The sequence below is a fragment of the Cibotium barometz genome, chromosome 25 (assembly GCF_041138505.1).
Source record: "Cibotium barometz isolate CiBa-2024 chromosome 25, ASM4113850v1, whole genome shotgun sequence".
In the NCBI taxonomy this organism is placed as follows: Eukaryota; Viridiplantae; Streptophyta; class Polypodiopsida; order Cyatheales; family Cibotiaceae; genus Cibotium; species Cibotium barometz.
Genome location: NC_141070.1, coordinates 48,889,200 through 48,909,623, shown reverse-complemented (window position 1 = coordinate 48,909,623; position 20,424 = coordinate 48,889,200). Strand labels below are relative to the sequence as shown.

Genomic DNA, 20,424 nt, shown 5'->3' with positions numbered 1-20,424 from the left:
TTGAAAGGTTCTTGTTGTGCAAAAATGGATGAGTTACCTCTTGCTAAGCGGAAAAAGAGTGTGCAGGTTGGCCCAGGTGAGAGCTCATCGAGACACACAAGGAGGCAAGCTGATTTTTCCAGCACTTTGGAGCAGGCCGCCTCCTCAAACCCTACTACAGAGCATGCGGTACATATCATAGATGACACTAACCTAGAGGTGGATATGGAGAGGCAGCATCTACATAGTGATGAAAGAAATGAGGAGGATGGACAAAATGTAGTGGGGGCAATTGAGGAAAATAAAGGTGATCAAAATGAGGGTGAGAATACTCAAGGTGGTGATAATGAGGATGAAGGTGAGAATACTGAGGATACTGGGAGAGAGATAGAGGGGGAAGAGAACACACATCCACTAGAGGATCAAGAAGAAACAGTTGTCACAACCCAAACTGAAGGAAGCAAGCAGAAAAAAAATAAGGTTGATATTTTTGGGAAGATTCTTGAGACATCTACTCCACAAGCCTTTTTAGATAGGATAGGAGTCAAATTTAGGTCTCCACCTCCACGTGTTCCTCTCTGTAGGATGATCCAGACGGAGGCAATCCGAAAGGTTTCTCCCTCAACAGATAAGTCTCTTACTCGAAGCTTCAAAAAACTAGGTGGGTACATTGAGAGCATGGGAGCTTTCACAGTATCAATTATGGACTTGGAAGGGGAGGAGACACCATTGACACAAGAGAGGGAGGAATCTTGGGATGAGCATTGGAGGACTGTGAATCAACAATTTGAGGAAACTCTTGCACTTGACCCTGATTGGGGTCCGTACTTGAGCCGAAAAATGGTGCATATTCTTGATGGTAATAATCGACACAATGCTTGGATGGACTGTATTTCTACAGGTGAGTTCTCATTGGGATGTTATAGTTTCTTATGCTTCTTTGTCCTTCCTAATTTTGTGTTTTATTACAGGGTTTCAAGGGGATTTGTCCATGCATTGTTGTGTTCTCTGTAAATTTTATGTGTTCGAGCGGAGGGATGTGGGTGAGCTTTTGTTTTCATTGTCCAAGTTGAACAAGTAAGTTAATTTGTTATCAGAGTCTCCTTCTATGTCAAGTAAGTTGTTTGTACTCAAGAATATTAACATATTTTTTCTTTGTTTTGTAGGACGCATGATTATGCATTTGTGCCAACCACATTTGGTGATCGTCTATTTCAACTAAGAAGATTGGGAGAGTCCGACCTAACAACTCTCATGGCACATTTGGACAATGAGGACAAGCTGTGGGTTGAGAGAGAGATGCAGAGTGCATCTGCCAGAGGAAGGCCTAGTTGGCTTCATTTGCCAATCCAGATTATGACTTGGCTCTTGTTCAAGGATGAGATGGAGCAAAAAATTGATGAGGCATCAAATGGACCACTTGCCGAGTCTGCTAGGGAGAATGTGACTCGAAAGGTAGTTCTCTACAGAGGAAAAACATCAAAATATGCAAGGATTGCTGATCCCTCCAACGGTGAGGCCTTTTGGTGTGCGGTGCTCTCCCTCCCATGGCGCGTCAACCAATCATGTGGCCACAGAGGAAAAGCTCAATATGATAGGTTCTACTTGCATCAGAGACACAGATAAGGCTCACATTGTCAAGCTATTGGACAACTCTCAGGCTGCAGTGCGATCACTTGAGGGTATGCCAAATGATAAGACAAAGGTTAGGGAATGGCTGCACATGTACTCCTACTGGCTTCAGATCACGGAGCTGGGTTTGAGAATCCAAAATGATATTAAAAATGCCGATCGAGTCAGGTTGCCAGGTGAGAGCCGATTCACCTCTTTTGTTGTTCTATGCAGAAGAAAGTACTTCAAAAGGGCTTTCAAAGTGCACGAAGGAGGCATAAAATTTAGCCATGATATTGACCATCAACCAGGCCTACAAAGTGCTGCACGGCGAGTCGTTTATAGGTTTTCCTACAACATAACCCAGATATTCCTTGTTAAAAAACATGCATGCTTCCTTCTGTGTGTTGTTTTATCATTTGGGCTTTGGCTTGCAGATGGTTGCTTTCTGAAATTGAGGAGCACCAATTGGATATTTTACCCCCTCTCGCTAGTGTGTGGCTTTGTGTTGACAATCAATCTTATATGTATGCCGATTTGAAGCTTGGAAGAGTAAGTGATTGAATTTGTCATTTTGAATCCATGATTGAGAAACATGTTCATATTGAGGGTGAGTTGTGTTTACCCATGTTTGTCATTGAACAGGCCATGTCAAGCATAGAGTCTCGTTTCTGCCCGTGGTGGTTGGACCTTGAAAGAAACCATGTGCCTGTGGAGGAGCTTGATCTGTATCGCCAACATAAGTCTATATTGGAGCTTCGTAGCCAGCAAATTGATCATAATGAGGCCACATCCACATCACATGCAACATCGATTGCATCGGCTTCTTTTCGTAAGTCATTGCCAGTGAATTTAGGGAGGGAAATAGTGAATCGTGCATCGGAAAAGGGGTGCTATTCTCACCAATTGGAGGTGAATCGAGCAATGGAAGCAAATAGGGAGCAGAGTCAACAACAACAGACATCCAATAGTAGTGCAGGCGGGATACAACCAACTGACATCATAACCAAGACATTGCAAGCTCCAAGTATGTGAGCTTCCTACCTCATCTCTATCGTGATCCGATTGTTTTGACTTGAGACTGTGTGTGTTAAATGTCAAAAACCTATCTATAGGAACCATTTATGCCTTCAATGTCAGTATTGAGGACCTTGCAGCTACTTTTGTGAACATGGAGGATGTATCCTCATTGGGAAAGCAAGTGCTTGATGCCATGAATGTTATTTGCACAGTAGGGAATGTCAAGAGTAGAGGGTCCGATTACTGTGTGGAGTTGATATTTGCAGACTTCCCCTCAAATATCATCATTGGAGGTTGTGTTGCAAACAAGATTCCATATTGGAATAAGATTGGGGATGGCATGTATGACTCTACTTTTAAAGTTGTTGATTCTTGTCTCTCGGATCGAGGCTTCTTTACATGCCTTTACACTATGGAAGAAGGAGTGACCATTGAGCAGGTTGCACAGAGCGTTGGGTTTGGCATTTATCATAGACAGGTTGTGAGGTGTACTCCACCTATTGGGAAGAAGATGGGGCAAATGATTACTACAGTGAGATCCAAGCTCTTCATCAAATCTGCAGGTGACTTTGGTAAAACATGGATTAAGCATTCAATATTTGGTCAAATCTTGTGTTTCTTGGCTTAATCCTCTACTAGACTGATTGCTATTGATAGCCTTGAAAGCATTTGAGCTCATTTGAACTCAAAGGCCTCAGATCTGGGCTCCCCGCATACTCTATTTTTTGCACACAAAATAGAGGATTAATTTGCTAATCAGTGATTAATCAATGCTAATCACTATTTTTTTGGTGCAATTGAGGGTTCAAATTAATCATTAGGTATTTGATACAGATCCCTATAACTTCAGATTGCAATTCGGAGATGGTTTGATACTCCAACCATTCCATACAAATTGGTTACCCTTGATTTAATGTAATTTTTGGTGATTTTATGCTGTGAGATAAATCTATTGTAATCATCTCCTAAACACCAGATTGAGTTGTAAAAGCGTAGACACTCTCAATAGTAATTCATATGTTGATGATTTCATATTCTTTGAGAAAAGATTATGCATTTTGCAAGAAATGCATAAACCACCTTATGTTGGGTATCGTGGCGGCATACTTTCTACTTTGACATCATGTGAAAAACTTTTTTATTGGCCTAACATGAAAAAAGATATTGCAAAATATGTCTCTGATTACATTGTTTGTCAACGTGTCCAGCATCATCATGGAAAACCATATGGACTATTGATGCCTTTGCCAATTCCAAATGGTCCATGGGAAGAAATTTCACAATGGATTTCATTACGGGATTACCTACTACTTCCTCGCATAATGACATGATTTGGACCATAGTACATAGGTTTAGCGAACAAGCATACTTTGTGGCATGCAAGAAGACACTGACTGCTCCACTTGCTGCAAAGATATTTATTAAAACTTTTTTCACTCATCATGGTTTTCCTAAACTCATTGTTTTTTATAGAGACTATCGCTTTTGCAATCATTTTTGGATAGCTTTGTTTTCAAATTTAGGCTCTAAGATGGACTTTAGTTCCACTTTCCACCCAGAAAGCAATGGCCAGTGTAATGAACGGGGCTTGGTTTTGAACATAAGGGAAGCCCATGGGCATGGATATGGGTGGGAAAGTATGGGGGCCCAACATTAATGATTGTGAAAAGATGGACAAGTATATAAGTGAACAAATTGTAATTAGGGGCATCTAATCATTTTGACCAATCAAATCATACTTCTTGGAGCTCCAAGCTTCCATGGCTATGGTGGTACTCCCTTGAGTGCATGTGGTACTCTATCATGAGTACATTCTCTTTCTTTCTCTCCCCATCATTACACGACCTGTGGTGCTCTCACTGAAGACTGTTTCGGCTTGAGAAGTTGCTTTAAGCATTAGAAGCAACATTTTTCCTTCATGTTTTTCTCTGCTGGTTGTGAATGATTATGCACTGCCGTTGGTCCACATGCTGCGCGTTTTCGTGAGAGTTGAAGCCTAATTAGATGCATAAGAAGCTTATGAAGCTTAATGTTGAATTTGTAGCAAATATTATGCGTGGCTAGCTGTGAGGAACTGTGCGTGGTTGGCCAGAGGAGTTATGAGTTTCTCCATTGATTCGACTGTGTGAAGTGCGATTTCAACTTCCCATCATCTCACAACTTCAACACCTTCAACAAGACAAGCGATGGCAGCTACTTGAAAGCCATTTTGCAAGGCTTTCTCTCATTTTAAATTGCATACAATAAGGCTGTGTTTTAAATGTTTTGCATGTCATTGCTAAGAAACATCTTGACTATGTGTATTTGGGATGCTTATGGCTGCGTTTTAAGTGCTTTGAATGCCATTACTTTACCTTCTTGCATGTTTGCAATGATGTTATGTCCATGATATTTTGAGGCTTTTGCATGGTCAATATATCTACCATTGAAGTGATTTGGGGATGCATGAGTATGGTACAGCTAAGGCTATAATTTTTGGAAATTTTCTTGGCCTTCTCATGTGCTTTTGCTTGGCATTAAGCAAGCATTGCATCTTATTGATTTTCCATTGATCATTGAAGCTTCTAGTTTCCATTTGGATGATTATCTTGCTCATTCATGATGTCTATGGAGTGATGTCAAAGGGTTGAAGTGCTATACATGAAAATAGTGAGTTGTGGCTTCACATTAGTGCCAAATCTTAGCCTAAAACAAGCACATGCATGTGCCTACATGAGCCAATGATTGCATTGATCTTGGGAGCCCTTACTTGAAGCTAATCCTTGCAAGTCATATGCCTTGTGATTCACATGGTGTTGGATGCTATTTGGATGCTGTTTTGATGTGATTTGGTGTATCGGAGCTACTTTGGATGATTAAGGTAAAGCATGAGTACATGCTCATTGTAATGGATAATATGAAAATAGCATGAGTCATGCTAAACACTTGTAAGTGCTTCTACCTTCTCTTTTTCAAGTTACATCCACATACACCTCACTTGTACTCTCACTTTAATTCCTAGCATCTAGTATGCTTGTGAGGGTACCTCGGGCATTGGAGAAGAGGCTCGGGGGGGGAGCATGGCATGAACTCTCCTTGTTGTGAGTACTTTTGGGGAAAAGCGGCAAGGAGGGGGATTAGGTACATTGGATGTGAAGACTTGGCCCCAACTTATGCCTATATTCGAACTAGGCATGAGGGTGGGAAGGCTTGGCCAGGAGATTGGCAAGCATAAAGAGCTCCTTCGACACACAACTCGACTACATTGCAAGCATGTCGAGGCTATGGAAGCCAAATGTTACTTGATTGAGCATGCCATGGACACTTGGTAATGATCAAAGCAGCATAAAAGCTTCATGGGCAAGTGTATGCTTTTGGTGGTGATTACTTGTTGGGACATTATGTCATGATTGGACATTGGGCAAATGCTAGTGGATTATGATTGAGATTTGGTCCATATTGCGGGGAGATTATGGTCAAATTTTTATGATTTTCCTACACTCTACAGTGAGGACAAAAGTGTAATTCAGTCCCAAACCACTCAAGATCTCTCAAGGGCACTCGGAAGCCTTAAAAGGGCATCTTAAGGCAAATCTAACAAGCCATCAAGTGATTGATTTGGACACCATTTTAGGGTGCAAAGGGGCTAGTTTGGTCAGACTGAAAACCCTAATTCGGTCAAAAATAGTGCGGACTAAATTCAAGGTGTTTACATAGCTTAAGAGCACTACCTAAGAGCTTCCAAATGACCCAAGTTTCCAATTCTGTTACCGTTTGGGTGGTCAATCTCACATAGTTGACTTTTAGCTAAAAGTGAAAATAGAGAGGTACATTGGTCCTCAAAGTGGTGATTCATGGTGATAGGAGTGTTCCTCTTATCAAGATGAATGCGGCAAGCCTTTGATCATTCAATTTCGACATCGGTAGCACCAAAAACCCTAATTTGGTACCATGGGCGACCGTGAACAAGAGGGAATGCCTTTACATGACATGAGTGATCACATAGTGAATGAGGGCATGCCAAGGCACACAAGTAAAAGTGCACAAGTTTCTTTGAAGCACATTACTTTGGATATGCTAAAGGTTACTATCACCGAAGCTATAAAGGATGCTCAAAGGGATATTTGCTTCCAAAAAACAGTGAGCTTTTGAGGTAAAACAATGAGCATATGCGGCAGAGTAATGTTTTCATGGAGCAAATGTTTAATGCTATGAAGGAGGGCTTCAAGAAGCTTGGTGATGGGATAAATGAAGTGCAAAGGTGTGTGAAAAATATTGACACTTCTCTTGGTAAGACAAGAGGCTGGTCACAACCACAAAGATCATTCCCAAAGATAAATGAAGTGCAAAGGTGTGCAAAAAAGATTAACACTTATCTTGGTAAGACAAGAGGCTTTTCACAACCACAAAGGTCATTCCCAAATCCATCATCTTATGAGCTTAGTCGACATGGAAATGTTGTATTTGAGGTGGGAACTTCCAATAATGGGAACACTCAAAATATGAAAACAACACTTCAAATGAACCCAAAAGATGCTTCTCATGTTGGATTACCATTGTCAAAGCCCTATGGAAAGGAAGAAAAGGATAGGCAAGATTTGATAAAGTCAAAACAGTCCGAACAACATTGCATGTTGATGTAAAAACAAGGAGAAATAGCCATAATTTCCAATGATCATGAAAAAGAAAGGTACACACAGTTATATAATGAGGTCATGCACTCCAAGTTGCCAAAGTCCTTGACAAAGGATGAATTTGTGGATCGTATGGTTTCTACCCCTATTGGAAGCAAGGAAGAATCGAATATTTCTCACCATTGGACTTTCACACTTGGACTTTCACAATACTTTCCATAATCGCACTCTTCAGCCCCACACTTCCTCTTGTTATCTTCTTTTCCTCTCAGAAGCCCATCTCTCTCTTTTCTTCCTAGCTTCACTCCCTTCCCATGCCCAAGGTTCACTTCACTCTAGTATGAGATTTCAGCCCAAGCTTGCTCAAGATTCACTGCACTCCAATATGAGATTTTAGTTCTAACCTTCACTTAAGGGAATCCTATGTAACCTTCACATACTCACATAAACTTTAAACCTCAAGTAAATCCACAAACTCATGCAAAAATCAATAAGACAATAGCTCCAATAATATTTAGAGCACTCACAAGTACCACATAACAAGAATTAACAAGATAAGTATTACAAGGAGAGTGATGAGAAGCATCCACGAGAGGCTGAGTACTAGAGGTCTGAGGTGGTGCTAGAAGTGCTAACATATGCATCAATCATAAAAAAATTCGTTTGGTTCCTGAATCATTCATTTGTTGGCTTAGAGGTACAAATTTTGATGATTGTGGTACATAGTGACCAGATTCCATATTTCCATAAAAGCCCCTTGAGTTGATGTAGGCTGATGCCGCCGTGTAGAAATGCGACACCTCAACAAGCACAAGCAATAGGTACATCGTCAAGGATGACAGATATATGCTCCGAACTAATATATAGACCGCGAAGAGCAAGTAGAACACCTCTCAAGAGCAAGGTGTGAATCTCCGGATTCTCAAAAACTTTGTACACAAACAATTGGTAGATCGTGGAGTCCGTTGCATATGAATGACCTCCAACCTAAACCTTAGACAAGGTGTTAATTTAACCTTAGGCACTTAGCGTTAATAACCTTCGGCTTAGGGTATAAAAGCTTTTGTCTATTATGAAGTCCAGGAAAGCATAGCGACAAGATTATGAGACGGTGGTGTAACTCTGCTGCTACTGTTGGTGGTGGTTGCTTCTTCTTCTTCTTCTTCTTCTTCTCTCTGCTTTGATGATAGCGCCTTAACCCAAAAAAGCAAAGCTTCAAGAAAACACAATGTCAGCTTGTGTTTTCTTCAAGAGCACAAAGCAAAGAGAGGTCCTCCCCAACATTGTGGACAATAGAACTTGTCTCACAAAAGGTTGGGCAGCCACATGGGGCCTAAGTGTGTAACCGGCCATAACTACTATGGTCTTCTGGATTCTTCTTGTGAATCACTAGCACCTTGTACACCCAGCCAGAGCCAGGGTGGAAGCCCTAGCCATTTTCTCTACCGAGCTTCTCCAGTTCTGCTTTGTTCAAAGGTTCAAGCATGGCGTCCTCATTGCATCTGGGTGCCTCCTCCGCCCTCAACATGGTGGAGGGCAAGCCTTTCCTGGGACTGAAGCTACCCTCCTCCGCCCGCTCCCTGCCGGCTCGCTCCAGGCCTCTGTGCAGCGTCCGGGTCAGAGCTGCTACAGCAGTTGCCTCCAAGGTATGTACATCCATTGGCCCTTGAAACCTTAATGCCTGACCTCAATTTTTGTTGTAGCTGCTAGTCTGCCAAATCTTAACTTTGTAGGTGACAAAACCCTAAGTCTTCAAGAAGAAAAACCCTAGTTCTTTATCGTCCTGTAACCCTAATCTCAGGTTGCGAAACCCTAACTTTTAATTGTCTTGATAAGTTCCGGAGCCCTAAAGTGTACTTGATAGGGCGAAGAACTAGTCTATGGAGTAGAGTTAATGTCTGATGGCGCATGCGAAGCCCTTGTCTCCGCATTTCCCTTTCTCTGGACTCAACAAGGTGTGAGAGGCTTCAAGCATTGTGTGGACATTTTCTGTAACTTGGATGTTCTGATAGTCCTGGTTTTGGTAGCCGTTTGCGCTTAGAGAGCTTGCAAAGCATACTCCAAATTGCTGCTGTAAGGATTCATTCCAATGCATTTACCAGGTGTTGTCATAGGCCTCAAAAGTCTAATGGTAGCGGCAGTCAACCAAAGCCTTATTTTGATAAGCTGTGCTTAGGGGTCAGGATGAGTTGTGGAAGATTTAGAGTAATGAGGTTGTAGCAGCAGGTCGCAAAAATCTATCTGATGCATGCACTATATGATGCAGTAAGCGCCTGAACCCCAAGGCATGGACTAAACGGCAGTAGACATTTAAAACCCTCAAGGGACCAGATTTGTTTGTCCTTGGTGCTGGTGTAGCTGCTAAGCTTCAAGACCCACCTCCGATTTGGTTTTCTGTATTCAGTTGCATGGCCTCAAAGCTCTTGCATATGTTCTGACTAATGATATTGACCAAAGTGGTCATGTACTTGCCTTGAACATTTCTTTTATGATCCTTTAATGTTACATTTTGAATTTCATACTGGCTTTTCATCACGTTGCACACTGCAGTTCACGGCACTGAAACCCCTGGGCGACCGGGTGTTGGTCAAGATTCAGACAGTGGAAGAAAAGACAACAGGTGGCATTTTGCTGCCTTCAACAGCTCAAACCAAACCACAAGGGGGGGAAGTTGTTGCAGTGGGTGAAGGCAGAACTATTGGTGACAAGAAGATTGAAGTGGGCTTGCAGGTTTGCTCATGGTGTCTTTGTGTTCTCGTACTCCTCTCATTTTATATGGGTCAAGGAAGTAAGTATGTAACGCTCTCGTGCTTTGTTTTTGTGTCTGCAGAGTGGAAAGAATGTTGTCTATTCCAAGTATGCAGGAACAGAAATAGAATTCAATGGGATCAGCCATGTATTACTTAAGGAGGAGGATATTGTAGGCATTCTAGAAACAGATGATATTCAAGATTTGCAACCATTGAATGACAGGGTACTCATCAAGGTATTGAAAAATTCAACTGTAGCAGCCTGTGATACCTTCTGTCTTATACAGGTTTTATGTGGTGTTTCTATGGCACAAGCTGACATTGCTTTGCAGGTAGCGGAAGCGGAGGAAAAAACAGCTGGTGGTGTTCTGCTCACAGACAGTGCAAAGGAGAAACCTGTGATTGGAACGGTAGAAAAATATTCCATGGGTAGTCTGAATGCCAGTTAGGTCTGAATGCTGCCTAGTGGGTATCAATGTTTTGTATGCTTTTTCTGCAGATAAAAGCTGTTGGGTCTGGATCTTATGGTGAAGATGGTGCCCGAAAGCCTTTGGAACTAACTGTGGGAAGCAGTGTGATGTATTCTAAATATGCGGGAAGTGATTTCAAGTCTAAAGATGGGACACAATATGTTGTACTGAAAGCTGCTGATGTGCTAGCGGTGCTGTCCTAGCTCAATGTTACAGGTCTACATTGCAAGCATAATCTTCATGTGCGGCTTAAACTAGTGTGTGCAGTGAGTTTCCTGTACAAGAGAATTGTTTGTACTGTGTAAATTGATTTGTTGAGTAGAGTCTAAACAAATTCGTATTCACATTATAGTAATTGGTTGTGAGAGTCTAATTAATTGCCACATGTTTGTATTAATTTGTGAGTGATTCCAATTTAATTGTGGCCTAACACTGTTGAATGATGGGCACTGGACGTGAACTCTCTATTTAGGTGCAAACATTATTATTTTTTGCTTTTGCTTAGTGCACGTGTGCGCACCATTTTGGAATTAATATCGGTAGGTCCATTGTACATAGTTATTGGGCAAAAGATTTGTTATTTTTTATACCTTAGACTTTGAACAAAGATTACTTTTGCTGAAAAAAGCATTGTCAATGGCTCCAAACGTTGCTTTTGTGAACATGGCATGTAATGTGAATATGGTTAAAGTATCTTGTATGGGATAGGAGGAATGAGGGGGGATGGATGTGTCTCAATTATTATTCTATGTTTTTTTGTCTATGCTTGGTGCAAGGATTTAATTTTTTGTTCACGATATTAGAATTATACTATTATATTAGTTAATTTGGACAAGACAAATCTTCAAGTACAATATCCTTTGAGAGTGGTATTAGTATGGTCAAATTCAAGGATGAATTTAAGCATGGGGTTTGTGGGAAAAAACAAAAATTGAATGTATAATGGAAGCATAGAGGTTTTGAAAACATGCAAACCCACTTTTCCTCCATCCTTTGGATAAATAAATTGTACAATACTTTCGATCAGTGGATAAGGAACCTTCTTCCTTTGCCATTTTGCCTTGTTCGTGACCTTATTGTAGATATCAATTCACTTATAATATATTGTAAGTTTTTCCACCTCGTTAAGAGGTTTTTTAATTTATTGGAGTTTGAAATTTGTTGGTTTTCTTCAAAGAGTAACCTCTCCAAGATTTAACTCCATGGATGTAATTAGTAGGTAATGAGGATTATATCTTCTACTCTCAAAGTGTTAAAACACCTCAATTTGAATTTCTAATCTCATCAACATCGAACAACACATTATAGTCTTTCTCCAGAGTGTCAGTGGCGAAGAGCGCTAGTCTAAGGGAAAGGAAGTGTTGAGGGAGGTCGGTGAGGATGTTTTGGAAGGAGAGTGAGTTAAGGTAAAAGGGAAATCTAGTGTTAGACAAGCAAAGATTGAAGCTAGGAAAAACCAATTGAAAAAAGGGGTAGAGGGTCAAATTATCAAATCCCCATGCAATCTGAGTCCTAGTATGTATTCTAATCCCTATAGCCCTTTGAAGGAAAGTGAGAGTCACCCCTCTTCGGAAGAAAGGTATGATTTCATGGTTGAAGAAGCTTGGAAAGGGATTCAGAAAGAAGATGTTGTACCTAGGGATGAGGAAATAATCGATATGGTTCCAGAAACCACACTGTCATGAATAAATTCACTAAATTTTTAGGATGCATGTGGAATGTTGAAGGGATAAAAGATTTTTTTTAAAAAAAGAATGCCTCCTTTTGGGGGTTAGTTAAGCTATGGGATTACTCAACTTTGGCTATACAAGAGCATAATCTTTTTGGCAAATTTTCTAGAAAGGATAGATTCAGCGATTGGTCAATCTTTTATGGGGGTGTAAGTACAGGTTATAGTGGGGTGATGACGATTGTAAGGAATGATCTCAGCCCTAGCATAATAGCTAATCACCCTAATGGTAGGATTCTTGCGGTAGAGGTTTTGGTATGGGGAGAAAGAATTTGGCTCATTAATGTGTATGGGGCTCACAATCATAAAGTCAAGAGTGAGATGTGGAATTGGATTGCTAATCTAAATGTTCAGGTTCCTTGTATTCTCTTGGGAGATTTTAACATGGTTGAAAGGGTAGTGAATAGATGTGGTGGTAGCACTATCCTTTTAGGTTAGAAAAAAGGCACGTGGGTGGATTTAAGAAGGGAGTTGGGTCTGATCGATAGCTGGCACTGGAGATATAACCTGGGTCACACATATTTTAGTCTGCAATATATTTCCTCCTCTTCCAAAATTGACAAGGTATTTTTTAGCCAACAAGCTTCATGGGTACTCCGTACTCTGAGAGTATCAATTGACTATAGCTCTGCTTTATCGGATCATATGCCTTTGAATTGGTGCCGGTCTGTCAATGATGGGGATAGCCTTGATCTCTCTCAGTTTCCCACAAGGAAGCTGAGAGTCAGTAATCTTCTCCTTAAGGATGTCTTATTTGTGGAATATATAGAGGAAGCTGAGAGTCAGTAATCTTCTCCTTAAGGATGTCTTATTTGTGGAATATACAAAGGAAGCTATTAGAAGGCTGAAAAGCAGAGTGGTGTCAGAGGGTGCTTGGAGGCCTTTTGCTAATGAAATGCAAGGGATTATTAGAGCTGTAGGTAAACTGAGAGAGCAGAGGAAAGGAGGTGTGAATGAAGAAATGGGCAGCACAACTGGAGAAGTTACAGATTAAAAGACAAATTGTTGGGCTTAATGCTGAAGAAACCAACTTGTATTTCTGGCCTAAAAGAGGAGGATGATAGATGTGCTAGTGAGGAGGAAAAATGGGCCAAATGGAAATTCTTCAATAATAAAAGGAAACCAGAATCTTCATAATGACAAGTTAGGTGAGTCATCTAATAGAAACTACATTAAAATGAAGATTACAAAGATAAAAAGAAGCCACACTACTATGCTTATGTAGGGGCTATGGGTCTAAGTGAATTTTTGAGCAATAACATGCATATGTATGGAGAGGGTGAATTCTAGATTGTCTTGCCATTACAATCAGTAAAGGGATGCTTTTTGGGTATTCATCCTAAACGTAAGACCTTCCCTACTACAATGGATTATTTAATGAAGATAGATAAGTTTGAAGGCTAGAATTTACATACTTAGCAAAATAAAGTTAAATTTACTTTAATGAAAAAAGGATTGTGGAATGTTGCAAATGGTAAAGATAAGAAACCAAGCATAAGGGATGTAGAGGCTACATGGCTAACAAAAGATGAAAAAGCACTTACCCTTATCTCATCCACCATATCGATGGGAAAGACACCTCAAATGAAGCTCGGGAGACACTTAATGTACTATTTGGAGCATAAGCCAAGAACTCCAAAATCTCTCTTCTTAAAAAGTTCTTTGAATTGAAAATGAATGTGGGAGATTCTGTTCCCAGTCATCTAAATTCTATGAAGAGCCTTCTAACCCAGCTTGTAGGAATCAACAAACACATTGAAGATAATGAATGAAAGATCCCTGCCCCCTCCGCGCAACGAATTCGAGGGTACTAGCAGCGGAAGTAGCACTTCTTGCGCAGGGCAAAGCCTCTCACTCAGGGCCTCGCCCACGGATATCCGGACAAGAGATTAATCCCTCGGTTCTTCCAAAACTGAACCTGGAAAAACTTCCCTCACTCAGAAAGCACGGGCGATTCCTCCAGGATATTTTTATTCTAACGTAGTCAAGAGCCTTAACTAACCAAACTGATTGGACCGAACCCATAAGTCACATGGTCAGATCAAGGAAGAGACTTGCACTTGGATCATAGAGACCAACGCTTTTTTCCTCATCGAGAGGCACAACCGTTGATTCTTTTCCATATAGAACAAAGACTATCCGGGATTTACTTCATCTATCGTACCATAATAGAATTGAGTCTCATTTTAGGGATCCATCAATCTAGCCTAACCCCATCCAGTCCCATGGGTTAGCCAACCACTGTAGTGATAAGATCCATTTAGGAATTTGGTTATGTTTTGCCTCGGTACCAGGGAAAAGAGTTCCCAGGTCCCCTAGCTTCAAGCAAACTTCAAGATAGTCACACCACTTACACACCCAATATGAAATTGCTTGTTTCACAGATTCAGCTGTCTTTAAAACAATCTTTTAATGAACCATAGTATCACTGATCATAATCCTCCAAAATATCTAGGTTGAATTCTAATAGGATCTATTTATAGGTGAGGGAGGCCACTAACCAAGTCCAACTGGGTTCTAGAATTTTCCAGGTTCAGTTTGACTTAATTTGGACAAGATTTGGACCAGTTTGGCTCCCTTTTTGATTTGGTTTGATCCAGGAGAGAGGAGAGATAAATATATCACAATTTTTTTGAATTAAAAACCCTTCCACATGTGTGAAATAGGAACCTACCTCAAGAGTCTCCCTCTCCTTACCAAGGTGTCAAAAATGCATCATTATTCTAAAATATCTCATAGTTTTTAACTAATAAACCTTGTACTCAGTCAACTCTTCATCTTATGTGAGCATTTACTCATTTTTGGGTATTTTCTTTTATTCTTTTGGATTTATCTCATCCCCACACTTGGATAAATCTAATTGGCCCATTGGAACCTTAATTGGACCATAATTCATTTTTTTTGAAAATGTAGACCCTTAGGCTAAGGTCCTTTATACACATTTTCAATTAATTCCAAATGCACATTGGAAAGTTAATTTTGAATTTTTGTTTTAGGGGAATCCATTTTAGACACTAGGAGGATTTTTATATCTAAATATATCTCAATTTTGGATTATCTCTCTTTAGACATTTTCTCTCTCTAGGCCAAAACAGGGTAAAACAAGATCTTTCTTCTATTTCAGAGAGGGGAATAATTACAAGAACAGAAGGGTAGGTTTTTACACTTTTACACCTCAAAATCTCGAGGGAGGAATCTTACAATGAAGTTACTATAGTACTTCTAAAGAGCCAACCACAAGATGAGTACGGTAACATTGTTACCACACTTACCAAACTCCCTTCTCCATCACTATTGGATGTAAAGGCTTCTCCACTCTCGAAGAAGAGAAGAAGATCAAGCAGAGGCAAGGTCACAATTACAAGGAAGCTTACTTTAACCAAGGAAGCCACAAGAAACATGGATCAAAGACATCCTTCAAAGGATCTTTTCAGAGAAAGGAGTTTCCTAAGAAGTCTTATAACTTCTGCAAGAAAATTAACCATGAAGAGAAGAATTGTTTTTCAAGGAAAAAGGCTCAAAAAGCCTTACCCCTGAAGAGGAAGCATATTCAAGTGGAAATGAAGCAGGAGCCTCACATGAGGCCAACTATCTTGAAGATAGCTAGGCTTTCTAGACAAAAGAGAACCTACCCTCCTACATTCATCCCCATATCCTAAACTAGTTGTAAACATAGCTAAGGTCTAGCATCTGGCATCATAAATGGCATTGTAAACCTAATTAGAGTAAGACCTATGGGTACCAGCATGGTAGGACTAGAATTGTCCATCAACTTCAATCATGGATATTTTGTTGGGGGGGGGGTTGGATTAAATACACCAAAATATCCTTTCTGACATTAGGGAACAAGGGAGTAAGGTTCATAATCATTTTATCCATGTAAAAACACTAGTAGATGAGTTAAAAATCAGAGCTCATGAGTTATGGAGAGGTGTAGAGATTATAGTCTTTATGGAGGAGGTTTAGGAGAAGATGTAGGAGATGCTCCCTAGGTTCATGCCCACAAGTTTCTTCAGTGAATCAATGTATCCATGATGCCTATTTAAGAGGCAGCTCAGCCAATACAATGTGTGCATGATTATACTAATCACTCCTATATGCTTATGTTAATCCATGTCTTAATCTCCTTAGCTTAAGATTTTCATTATGCTTCACAATGATGCTTCTTGATCATTATGAGCCCCCATTATTCCTTCAAAAGATTAGCAAAAAAAAGGATGCACGAGTAGTACTTACATGGTTGAGCTAACTTGATGATTATTTTTCTAGGGAGAAATTCTCGAAGAAGGACAAAGTCAAGTGTGCCATTTGAATGGTAGTTAAACTCTTTGGTGGAAGGTCATTAGATAGAGTAGGCATAAACCTAGGTTGTGGGAAGCTTCTCAAAGATTGATTAAGAAAGATTTTCTATCACCATATTACAAAAGCAAAGCTGGGCAACAATGGGATATTTTTAGGCAGTTGGATAATGAGAACATATTAGATTATGTAGAAAAAATTTGGCAAACTTTATTGTAGCTCCAAGCTTTGGAGAAAGAGCAAAGAAGAAAGTTTATAGTAAGGTTGAAGCCAAACATTAGGGCCAAAGTGAATATGCTCCATCCTCATTCTCTTAGCACTGCCATATCTCTTGCTATCGATTGTAAAAAGAAAAATAGTATTTCTAAAGAATTTAAAGCACCAATATCATCCTTGTCTAGAAGCCCCTTTCCTAGATCATTTGAAAGATCCAAATTTGGTAGTGATAGCACCAACCAACCGCAAGCGAACAATAATAATCCAAATGCAACCATAAAAGAAAATAAATCAGATACATCATGAAAGACTAACAATGAGCGTCACAAGCCTCATTTGGTAAAGTGGTACATGTGCACCAACAAGGAGAGTCACTATGCTCACGAGTGTCTAGAGGAGAATAAAAATCAAGTAGGGGAGAGCAAAAACTGAGTGGCGACAATGCACGTGATTAAAGATAAAGGCGACGATGGTCATGCCAAGCAAGAGAGTAATTATGATAAAACAAACAAACCGACTATGAAGGCAAATTCAAGAATTAAGTTCATTCTCTTTTGAAAGTAAAAATAACTATAAAAGAAAAAGAAATTGTTATTTTACATGATGAGAAGGGAGCATGCATGATTTTATATGAAAGAGTTATGAGAGTGTTTGGTCTTGAATCCACCACATCACAATTTAAGGTCAAGACTACATTCACAAGCACAAAGTACAATTGCATAAAAGAGGTTAAAGACCTAGGTATCAGTGTTCAATCCCAAGAGGATAACCAAGATTTCCTAGTAGCACCTTTATACTACAGAGTGGATGCGATCTTATGTATGCTTTGGTGTCACCAACCAGTATAATCCACAAATAGATTATGACACTCACAAGCTGTGGATTCACAAAGATGATAAGCCCATTTGTCTAACAAGTCAAAAGAGAAGAGAACAATTTCCTTTGCTTAGCCATATGCAAGAAAAGAGAGATTTGAGAAAGCGAGAGGACCTATTTGGTGCTAGAGTTAATACAATCACTACCTCAGAGAGACGACACCAACTCATCCTTCTCACCATCTATTTTGTTCCAAGTTCTCATACTATTTCTTAGATAAACTACCACCTAGACTGCCAACTCATCCTTCTCACCATCTATTTCTTAGATGAACTACCACTTGGACTGCCTAGTACTACACTTGAGGATCACAAGATTGAGATATTACCAGTAAATTCTCCTCCTTGCAAAGCACCCTATAGAGTGAATATGATTGCGCAAAAATAAATCTAAAAGAAAGTAGAAGAGCTTTTAGCAAGAGGATTGATATGACTTAGTAGTTCACCTTACGAAGCACCTGTGCTTTTTGTGAAAAATATGAATTATACATACCGTATGTGCATTGACTACCATGTATTGAACAAAATCACAGTGAAAAAGAAGAATTTTACATATCGTATGTGCATTGAATCGACCATGCATAAATGAAAAATAGATATCCTATTCCTATATGATTTATTAGGAGCTAGGATATTTAGTAAAATTGACCTTAAATCTGAATATTATCAAGTTAGAATGGCTGAGGAAGATGTGTACCATATAGCATTCTAGACACAAACTAGTCATTATGAGTTCTTAATTATTCTCTTTGGATTGACCAATGCCCCTAACTTTTAATCGTACGATGAATCAAATCTTCCTCAAGCATCAAAATTTTGTAATTGTTTTCTTTGTTGTCTTCAGCAAAGATGTCGAAGAGCACGAGAAACATTTGGAGTTAGTATTCTCTCTTTTGGAGGAATACCAACTCTTCTCAAACCTGAGAAGAGTAGTTTCTTTCAAAATTAGATTGAGCACTTGGGTGACATTGTTTCTGCCGAAAGGATTGCGAGTTAATCCTAAGAAAGTTGAGAGTATTGTTACTTGGCCTCGAACTCATAACATACATGATGTTCAATCATTCTTAGGTTTGTGTGTTATTATAAGAAGTTTGTAAATAACTTTGCATATATGGCATATCCACTTACCGAACTCATAAAGAAGACTAAAATCTTCCGTTGGACTGAGCAACAAGAGAAATCTTTTCAAGCTTTGAAAGAATCTCTCATAAATGCACCCGTGTTTGCAACTACTTGACTTTGATAGACCTTAATTGGTAGTTGTAATGATGCTAGTTTGGGGAACTTCTTATGCAAGATGGGCACCCTATAGCCTTTGAGAGTTGAAAGTTAAAGCTAACACAGAGTAATTATAGCACATATGATAAGGAATTGATTGTTAAAGTCACACTCTAAAGATTTGGAAACATTATTTAATGGGATCAATTTTTTATTTAAGATAGATCAAAGGGTATTAAGCACTTGCTTTCTCACCCCCTAATCTCAAATAGAGATATCAAACCTGCATCATTTATTCAAACTTTTTAGCCCATGGTATAGTATCAACTTGAAAAAGAAAATTAACGCTCTTAGTGGGAGGCCTAGTATTGACCATATTTCTACTATTGAGAGTGAACCATTCGAACCTATGAAAGATACATATAGGAGTGATCTAGATTTCTATGAAGTTTGGATGAGTATGCGTGACAATAGTTGGAACCCTCAAGATAGCTATTCTCATCATGAAGGTTGTCTCTTTTATGAAAATAACTTGTGCGTAATGCAACCATTTAGAAGTATGGTCATGGAAGAGATGCATCAATCTTTGTATATGGGACATAGAGGTGTTTTCTCCACTCTTGAAGTCGTTGGCAAAGAATTTTATTGGCCTTCTATAAGGCAAGATATTGCTCAATTTGTAGCTGAATGCATGGTAAATGAGAAAAGATTGAGCTACAAGGGCAAGACTCAAGGTCTTTTAATGCCTTTGCCCATACCTACGAAGTCTTGGGAGAAAATATATATGGATTTATTATAGGCTTACCTACCATGGCTAATCAAAATGATATGATTTGGACTATAGTGGACCATCTAAGTAAACAAGCCTATTTTATTTCATGCAAGAGAACTTTAACATCCCAACAAGCTATAAATATGTTTATTAAACACGTTTTTGTACATCATGGCTTGTTAGAAGTGATTGACAAGGATTCTAAATTTTGTAGTCACTTTTCGGGGTGTGTCATGTATTGTATGTGAATGATCATGTTCATTTATTATGTGATATATCATGAATAGTATGTCATGTCACATTTGTATCATGTAATGTGGACACAAGCCTTTCCAAATGTCATATATGGCATCTCAGTATTATGTGTCATGTATTGTGTGTGAAGTATCATTGATTATGTACTTTTATCGTGTGATATATTGTGAATAGTATGTCATGTCACATGTGTCAAGAATTATCTATAATGAATTAATCAAAAAGATTTTGATATATCACATTTTAGGCTTTCAATTGTAAATAAATGTGTAAGTGAAACATTCTCTATTAACTAATCCACTAGACATCTTCTTTTACCCTTTACATCCTATAGTCCTAAACCTTTGTAGTTGATGTCGGGTCCTCCAAAATTTTGAAATTTTGGACAAGAGTGTTATAAAATTAGACTTGTTTGTCCCAGATGACATTCCTGAGACACCAGCCAACTATGAGGTAGTAGCACATAGTTACCACCAGTGGATTATAAGTCATGGGTGGCTTGAAGTATATAATACTCACCAGCATCTAAATTTATGTGTCTACTTTATATCATCCTTTTGGCATTCTAAAGCTATACTCTAATATCTACAAGCACTTAGAAGCCATGTTAACAAATG

The 20,424-nt window shown here is 39.3% G+C and overlaps 2 protein-coding genes across 2 annotated transcripts; both read left to right on the top strand.

Annotated features, from left to right (window-relative positions):
* Positions 1-204: 204 nt before the first annotated feature.
* Positions 205-1,060, top strand: LOC147624672 (uncharacterized). The gene is made up of 2 exons (XM_086819864.1): positions 205-880; positions 951-1,060. Exons 1-2 carry the CDS (start codon positions 205-207, stop codon positions 1,058-1,060), a joined length of 786 nt encoding a protein of 261 aa, XP_086675990.1.
* A 7,528-nt stretch (positions 1,061-8,588) lies between these two features.
* LOC147624671 (20 kDa chaperonin, chloroplastic-like) lies at positions 8,589-10,840 on the top strand. The gene is made up of 5 exons (XM_086819697.1): positions 8,589-8,869; positions 9,774-9,953; positions 10,054-10,209; positions 10,306-10,383; positions 10,473-10,840. The coding sequence occupies exons 1-5, from the start codon at positions 8,708-8,710 to the stop codon at positions 10,644-10,646; spliced, it is 750 nt and encodes a 249-aa protein (XP_086675823.1). The 5' UTR covers positions 8,589-8,707; the 3' UTR covers positions 10,647-10,840.
* The last annotated feature ends 9,584 nt before the right edge of the window (positions 10,841-20,424 follow it).

Coding starts and splice junctions, on each gene's coding strand:
- LOC147624672 (XM_086819864.1), top strand. CDS start 205: ATGGAGAGGCAGCATCTACATAGTGATGAAAGAAATGAGGAGGATGGA. Junction 881..950: donor GATGGACTGTATTTCTACAG/GTGAGTTCTCAT, acceptor GTTTTATTACAG/GGTTTCAAGGGGATTTGTCC.
- LOC147624671 (XM_086819697.1), top strand. CDS start 8,708: ATGGCGTCCTCATTGCATCTGGGTGCCTCCTCCGCCCTCAACATGGTG. Junction 8,870..9,773: donor CTACAGCAGTTGCCTCCAAG/GTATGTACATCC, acceptor TGCACACTGCAG/TTCACGGCACTGAAACCCCT. Junction 9,954..10,053: donor AGATTGAAGTGGGCTTGCAG/GTTTGCTCATGG, acceptor TTGTGTCTGCAG/AGTGGAAAGAATGTTGTCTA.